The sequence below is a fragment of the Corticium candelabrum genome, chromosome 1 (genome assembly GCF_963422355.1).
Source record: "Corticium candelabrum chromosome 1, ooCorCand1.1, whole genome shotgun sequence".
Classification (NCBI taxonomy): Eukaryota; Metazoa; Porifera; class Homoscleromorpha; order Homosclerophorida; family Plakinidae; genus Corticium; species Corticium candelabrum.
In genome coordinates, this window is record NC_085085.1 from 8239912 (window position 1) to 8248200 (window position 8289).

Below are 8289 nucleotides of genomic sequence, written 5' to 3' on the forward strand. Positions count from 1 at the left end.
TGAATAATGGTCTATAATGGGTTTTTTTATTCTTTTCCTTTGGCGACAGACTTTTGGAAAGACCTGTACGTATATTGTATTTAGATTCAACTTAATACAGAAGGTCTACTGACGTATGCGTAGCTGAGTCATACACCATTGTAGATAAAAGGCCAATTGATCAGTTTTCTCCATTGTACTTTAGTTTTTACTATCACATGTTGCGCAGGAAGACCATCTAGACACTAAATTATGCTTATCTTGATGTCTTCACTAATTCTAAAAAACTAAGAAAGTCTTTATTTTTGCATGACGTGATGCTACTGACTACTGTGACAATTCCTACCATGTTGATTAATGACCTGTTCCATAAAGGTTAATTTCTACCCATTAAAACTAAATATTTAAAAATTCTAATTATTAATAAAAATTGTACATAATCAATTTTGCAATTACAGCTAAATTAACAGGATAATTAAACATAGCCAGTAATTCAAATTATTCAAACTTTGGATGTGACGGAAAGTTATAGATATGTCTTTGACATAATCGTTTTATATCATACCAAATTAAGCAAATTTGTAATTAGGAAAAACGCTAACTAGAGAGAAAAGATACTGGTAAGCTAGTGGTGTGACTGGTATAAGTCTCTTGTTCTTACAAATCAAATCTTCTCTAAATCATTTTTAAACTTCTTTTCCTGCGTTTGAAACCTCATTGTAAAGTGGCGTTGTAGTGAACAGAGTAGTTAGTTGGTAGTCTGATTGCTACCAAACCCGGCGACCAGCGTCACTGTGTACTGAGGTTTCAGTAGAAAAACAAGCCTTCTGAAGACCGTACATTAATTAATTAACAATAGTTGAACTTTAGCCAGACATTGTTGCTTGACCAGATGTCAACACAGCTGAGTGCACCCGCCACAAAAATTTGTTTTATCTTGCATTAGTTAATTAGAGTGCAGGCACACGTATTTTTGTTTTGGCATGAATGTCTAAATACTACACAGAGCTTTTAGATATTAAATAGTATACGTAGTAAATGTGATTTTAATACTTGTCTAGACTAGATAAGATAGATTCGAACAAGTGTGTTGCCATGCGCTCAACCGCACGCTGTGGCTTTCAAGATGACTATGGAACAAACTGCCCACAGTGTACGTTGCATAAGAGTTATTTATTTTCTGGGCAACCAGATAGAACTGGAACAACTGATCAGTAGAGCGAGAGATATAGTTTAGCACCGCACAGGAAACAACCCATGCACTGTTGACATAAAAGGAATTTGCCAAAGCCAGTAGTTGTGGTCGCCACTCTGATTGAACTCTGTATTTAGCAGATATTTGGTTGACTAGTGACGTCATATGTCTAACATCGCAAAATGCCATTCCACCGACTTGAAGAATACAAGCTCGAGGCAATACATTATAACTTTGGACCATGCAGAGCGCGATGTATGATCGTTAATTTACTCGTCGTTCGAGATAAGTTTAGTTTACAGACGGAAACCACTTCCTGCCAATTTGTATCTCGTTTAGATGTCATTTGTAAACAGGATACATAAGCCAATCGATATCCATGTAGACTGTCCACGCCTTCTTCAGTCTTGTATCTGCGGGTGGTCCCATGCGTTCTATATCAGTATGTACCGGGACTGTGGTTGTGTGTCATTTGTGTTGCAGAGCTGACAATGAGGTTTCGTTTCCTAGCAGTCATTGGCGTGGTTCTAGTGCTTCACAAGTGTTCGTGTCAGGAATATTCTTTTGATTACGACAACGAATCAGAACGACAGAACCAATCAGAACGACAGAACCAATCATCCCTAGACGCATTGCGACAGCTTGTAAAGCGAGCGCAATTTATTGCGAGAGTAAGGGTTCTTCGATGGTCTTCGTCAAAGGCCAACAGGACCAAGATTCAAGTTCTTTGCACTTTGAAAGGATACGTTTCCACTCCGACATTGAGAGTTGCAGGGTACCTCGAAGAACGAGCTAAAGGACTCATTGCGCAAGCGAATGAAAGTCTAGTGTTTATCAGAAAATCTAAGAAACATCCCAATATTTGGTTAACGGAGCGAAATGGCTTGAAGAAGGTATCTTAAAGTTAATGAAAACTTGCAGGTCGACAGACCACGTTAAAATAAAACTTCCATGTACTTTTCAGGTAGACGAAGAAAGAGAAGTACGGCAGCTTCTGGGATTCAGTAGTACATTTTGCCAGGAAGACCGCTTGATATCGACTGAACCCGAGGGGTACGCACACAGCAGAAGACAGAAAAAGTCCGTGTTGAGATGTACTCCACAACATCAAACTGACGACAAGAGATGGTACGCAACGCTGACGGACACATTACAACGACATAGAGGATGTGGTGCTGTCCTCGTCGACCGAGAATGGGCAGCAACATCCTCTCGCTGTGTCCAGCGGTACCGCAATACGCCTGCTCGTCTTGAGCTCACTTCGTTAAAGAAACAGAAGAGACGCATTTCTCGCATAAATCTAATCACATTTCACCCCACTTGGAATCAATCGAATGGTCGCGATCTCGCTCTCGTTCGCCTTCTCAAACCGTTGCAATCGTGGAGCGAGAGCAAACCTATTTGTCTAGCAAACAATGTTGTGGTAAATGCAACTACGGAGGAGGTCTACCACAACGCAGTTTCTAACACCGCCTCCACTAGATTGTTTGACCGCCAATGTTCACCGTGGGGCATATCGATTTCTAAAACGACTGACGGCAAGAGCTTTCTTTCCCAAATATTTAGCAGACTGCTAGACTGCGGAAGGAAAGTGTCTATCGACGTTCTCAACGTAAAAGAGTGGATCGAGAAAATCATTTACAATGCAGAACAAGAACTAGCATATCAATGAACCGTATACTCTTCTATACCTAACACTATACTAATTTTGAAGACTGCATGTTACGTTGAACGTTCAATTCAGTTACGTTACATGTAAGTGTGTCGTTAATAGTCTTGTAGCCAACTTCCCTAGAAGACGATGAAACATGTTTGTTCCTCAATTTGTAATGCACCTTGCACTTGTGATGCGCAGCGTTACGCTTGGCTTGTGACATCTGGCTGATTACCGCATCAGATGCTTATTTATTTATTTGCTGTGGTGTTGCGGGTACCGCGTGGGCGTTGAATTAACCTTTCTTTAGATCCGCCTATAAACAAATAAGTTTAGAGAAATTGATTGACCTCATTTTATTTGTTTCCGGCAAGTGTATAACGAAAGTTAGACCGCTTAATTAATTGCATCTGCATCATTTCGTACGGCAATTTGAAGCGATCAGACCACAAATGTCATGACCCGTTCATTAATTCGCTTGACAACCCTGGGCAACTCTGTTAGATGTCTATTGTCACGAGAGAAAGCAAGCAAACAATAAATATCGTAACTGACTCTAGAAAAGACAAAACAGCATTTATATAAATTGTTTACTTAATTGGATGCTAATACCTTCGACAGCTAGAGGATGCTTCATTTACAGATGTAAGTAGTAAACAGAGCATAAATTAGACATTACTAGGATTGTTGATGATGCCGAAGTAACGATGGTTGAATACATTTTAGAAGTAGATCGGATCTGGAATATCTTATCTAAGGATCACACAATCTTTTAGTGATTACCCGTTAGCACTCGAAACTATCAAGCTAGGATACTGATAAAATGTCAACTGATTAGTGTAAATTAAAGGATATTACCAATGCGTTGAATATGTATTGGAGCCTCAAATTAATGTATTTCTAACCTACGTGTAAGTAGCAAGAAAGCTACAGAAATCTAGAACAATACGTATCTCTCGTGTATTTTAATTAAAGTATTATGTGACAGTAAGAACTAAAACCTAGAACTAGAACGGATTGATTGATCTAAAGTAATACAGTTTAAACAGAAATCTCGGCTAAAAGTTAAAACCACACCTAGATCCACCGGTGGCCATGGAAAAGTATAGAGGCTTCGAAAAAATTTAATACTTCGATATTTGCAAAACGATGGGAAAATTAGGAAAGCGGGTAGATGATAAACGCCCCCCAGATCTAGATAGGGCATTTTCACACTGCACTCTAAAGCGCACTAGTTAAATGCGTATTGGCGTTTTCACACTTAACTTACGACCACAAGAAGAAAATTAGTTGTTTGCTAGGAAATTTGGCTCAGACATCCGTGCGCGCGCGCCAATTTTTTTTATTTATTTTTACAATTAATATAAATATTAGCTAAGTATACATTTTAGGTAGTTCTTCTTGCAAGCAAAAGCCTTCCGCAACAGTAGTAGGCAAATGTTAATTAAAGACTTTGTAGAGTTTAGATATAAGTTAGTTAGTAAATTAATTAACGCCCGCAGAGCAGCACTGAACAAACCGACTAGAGACAACGGTCATAAATCTGCACACTACACAGAAGAACTGAACAGTGCATACCTCCCGTCGCCAGCAACACGTCGTTGGCCGTCTAGCTAGATACTCATTTTCCTACCCGGATGCAGTCTGGATGCCCGGATACAGTCTAGATGCCCGGATAATTTATTTGCTAGTTCTGCGAGACCTATAACAATCGTGATGCTTTACATACGTAGATTTGGCAGAAATAATACTACTGTAGTTACTACAAAGCGCATGCGTCAGAATAAAATAAAAATAAATTGGTGTAGGGCTAAAAATTGGTGCGTGCGCTCCTGTCAAACAACTAATTTTCTTCTTGTGGCCTAGTGCGCATTGGCTGTCAAGCCACATTCAACGCTCAACCATCGAAGGTGGTTTGAAGTGGGCGGTTGCACGTGCACCGCGCGTTTAGAGATACTAGCCAACTATCCGTTCTCCCTACGAGCAGATTAGATTATTATTTGTTAGTAAATTAATTAATTGATCGTTGTATTTCGCACACACGCGGCGCGCGCTACGGCTACATATGTGTAATAACTCAGTTATTAGGACAAACAAAGACAACTTCGCGCTACTGTACAGCAAGGGGGTCAGGAGCCTCGGATCCCAGACGTTTCTACAGGCGCCTACGTACGTACAACCACAAAAGGGCAAGAGTGGGCGGGAAGAAAGAAACGTCTGGGCGCGCTTCTATAGAAAGCCAGTTTGGAAATAGGTGTACTCACAACAGGCAATTTGATAATCATATTTCCTACATCAACATACTAATAGAGTTCGTGGGACAATTCCTCAGGCTCTATTCTTTGTCCTTCGCGTCTGCAGCTAGCTGCTATGGCAAATTTTGGAACGCCAAAGAAGCCTTCATCCGATGTTTGCCGAATATGTGGAACACAATTCAGGAAAGATAGGAGGGACAAAGTTAGTCTGTTTCACACCACCGCACGTCTCCACAGTCTTCTGCAAGAAGCTACGGCTCTTGGTGTTCACGAAGACGATGGCTTTCCTCAGTTTGTTTGTACCACTTGCCGCAACCAGCTCCTAAAGTTTGAGCGTCTCCATCGTCAGCTTGAGGAAACCAGGACTTTGCTATGTGGTGCTAGCCGTCAAACGGCGATGACTTGCAGATTTAAGAGGAGACGGCGGCAATCTCCAGGAACACCATCGATCCAGCAAACTAGCAAGAAGCCAGACCAAACTGTCAGCCCCGCTTCACCTAGCGGGAACAAGGTGTCTAACCTTAGGTAAGTGACAGCTCTAAAGCTTATCGTGCAATACAGTAGGATCATTTAGTTTGCTGCAACAGCAGTAGCGATGGACAGCTACCAGATCTCTCTTCAACTCCCAGCCGGAAAGAGACCTGCATTTGTTTGGTGTTGACAATTGTGAGGTCACACCTCTCTTGTCTTTGGATGCACACGAGGAAATATCTAGTGATTCTCTTGCCCACTTCGATGTGGACAACACTGGTACAGTTCTGTTTATATCCTGAAAACGTTAGTTTCAACAGGGCTCGTTTTTCCATGCAGGCAGCGGTTCGTTTGAAACAGCGCTATCTGCAGAACAACCTCTACGTGCCAGTTCCATACACATTGAAGCTGCTTCAACTACGGGTTTGCCATCTCAGATTGCTATTCCTTACCCTGAATTTCATGAATCAGACAGGTTAGTCACTGCCTAGACACAAATTAATTAAATTGTCTTTATTGCATGGTTTGTTAACAGAAGTGAAGATGGTGTTGGAAGGAACGACCCTAAGGAATTTGATGCTTTGTCAAAGTAGGTGCATACTAACTGGAATTAACTCCCTTTTAACCAATTAAAATAAAGTTATAATTAAAAACCTGTTAATTGCCAGTAGCACATGGATGGATATTTGTTGCACTGTTGCACTGTTTCATCATGCATAGTGTTCATATATATATAATTGTGATAGAAAAATAATCCTTAAGGCAGTTTGATTAATTACTTATAACACAATCTTTGGATATGGTACTGTACAAATAGTGTATAACGTGTTATTTTCATGTTATTTTGTTTTCGTGTTATTTTATTTTCGGTAAATTCAGTGTGAATTTTCTTTATCTAAAGTAAGATAACACCTAACATTTTCTAAGCTCTGTACGTCAGGTGCAGAAGGCACCAATAGAATCAAAGTAATCCGAATACTTCACAAACTCTCAGAAGTTTTGTGCACAGTGATGAGAACTGCCTGCTTGGAGAAACAAGCCTCCCCAGAGCAACCCACAAATGCAAGAGCCAAGGTGCACAATGTTCATGACACTATAGGTAGTGGGCAAGCGGTACAGTACTAGATCTCACGTGACACCCAAAATTTCTTCTACTTTTGCCACACTAAGTCTCTGCTTCCTCGTCTTACCGAAATTAGGTTATACCAAAAGGTATTTCCTTCTGAATTACCAAAGTTTAAAACGCCGAAAATATAACACATACAGTATTGTACACATGCAGCTGTACATGTAACTCATGTTTGTTGGTCTGTTGACTGATGACATAAAACAATAATTCACTGTACATGGCTTGGAAGCATAGCTGGCAGATTGGGATCTAGATGATAAAAGCTTGATAAGTGATGCAGTCACAATCTTAGCTAGACCATCTATAGGTGTAAGTGTTTAGGAGGTGAATTTCCACCTTGAAACATGCCGAAAATAATGATTTGGGGTACTCTAGCATGCATGAGACCAAAGGAAGTTTGTTGACTGTACACTCAAACCTCCCTAATCTGGACAATATGGGACCAGCGGCTGTCCAGGTTTTAATGTGCATTAGATCCTTGGAATCTCAGACAATTTAATGTAAGGTTTGGTACTGTACAACGTCATACCATTCCTGCATACAGTATGCGCATAGTCACACTTGTACTAGACTGTAACGTACATGCGTACTTTGTACTACAGTTACATACCTTACACACTGCATGTGATAGTCAAGATGGCTCATGCCAAAGTGCTTATCCTAAATTTGGGCATCTTTTGGAATCTTATGCTAATGGAACAATATATCAATTATTTGGTAGTTTAAAGTAGAGCTATATGTATTTGCAACAAACATATATAAGGAAACAATTTATCCAAAACGTCGTTCTGCCTGATTCTCTACAATGAGCCTGGTGTACACTGAACAAGTACACCTCAACAGCAGCTACATGCAGGAATCGCACAACTGAAGCATTCATGACAATGCATATAGTAACTAATTAAATGAAATCGACCATTGGTATTCATGTCTTGATATTCCTTAACTTAATTAAATTGTATTTGGCTTTTAGATCACTGTGAAGTACCCGTCCAGGGAGTACAAGAGGATTCTCAATCCCAATTTGGCAGGCATAGGGAGGTCATTGGCTACTGGGAACGTATACAAACTGGCAAGAGCCATCTCCAAAGTCCCTGATCTTATGTTGAAAGTCACTGACTGCCTTTGCAAGACAGTAAACAAGGAGTGTGAGAATCTGTGCACACCATCATCCAATTGTGTTCTGAGGAATACATCACTCTCAGAATTAACTAGTTTAAAAATTGAGACTGTGACAGACGAATTAGCAGGGTCTGCTCCAACTTTCTGGAAGTTGCTCACTGCAGCTGCATGCTCACAGTGGCAGTCGCCTACTATGTGCAACAGTCTAGTAACTCGTCTTAGTGTGGCTGCTGGTTGCCTCCTGAAAACAAGAAATCAACGCATGTCTGCCCTGCAATACATTATCAGTATAGTCATGCATAATTCAGGAGCGAAGAAGAAAGCTTTTATGAGGCTAAACAGGCTTGGCCTGGCAATGTCTCATAAACGTACTCTTGTAAAGCTTAAGCAAATAGCCAGCACCTTTGATTCTTCTTTAATTCATTGGAAGGAGTGCATAGAGAGCACACACAGATTAGGCCAGTTTACACACGTAGCTAATGGG

General features: G+C 40.5%; 1 protein-coding gene and 1 long non-coding RNA gene across 2 annotated transcripts; one reads left to right on the forward strand and one right to left on the reverse strand.

The window, feature by feature from the left end:
• Window positions 1-518: 518 nt before the first annotated feature.
• LOC134185215 (uncharacterized) lies at window positions 519-3003 on the forward strand. Its single transcript, XM_062652999.1, has 2 exons — window positions 519-2067; window positions 2139-3003. Exons 1-2 carry the CDS (start codon window positions 1666-1668, stop codon window positions 2844-2846), a joined length of 1110 nt encoding a protein of 369 aa, XP_062508983.1. The 5' UTR covers window positions 519-1665; the 3' UTR covers window positions 2847-3003.
• An 80-nt stretch (window positions 3004-3083) lies between these two features.
• On the reverse strand, window positions 3084-4453 carry LOC134185225 (uncharacterized). Its single transcript, XR_009970778.1, has 3 exons — window positions 4407-4453; window positions 3441-3581; window positions 3084-3384 (listed from the first exon to the last, which is right to left on the reverse strand). It is a non-coding gene; the product is annotated as an uncharacterized LOC134185225 (long non-coding RNA).
• Window positions 4454-8289: the final 3836 nt, after the last annotated feature.

Bases quoted from the DNA above. Each gene is read 5' to 3' on its own strand.
- LOC134185215 (XM_062652999.1), top strand. From the start codon at position 1,666: ATGAGGTTTCGTTTCCTAGCAGTCATTGGCGTGGTTCTAGTGCTTCAC. The intron at 2,068-2,138 runs GTATCTTAAAGT...TGTACTTTTCAG, and splicing joins AGCGAAATGGCTTGAAGAAG to GTAGACGAAGAAAGAGAAGT.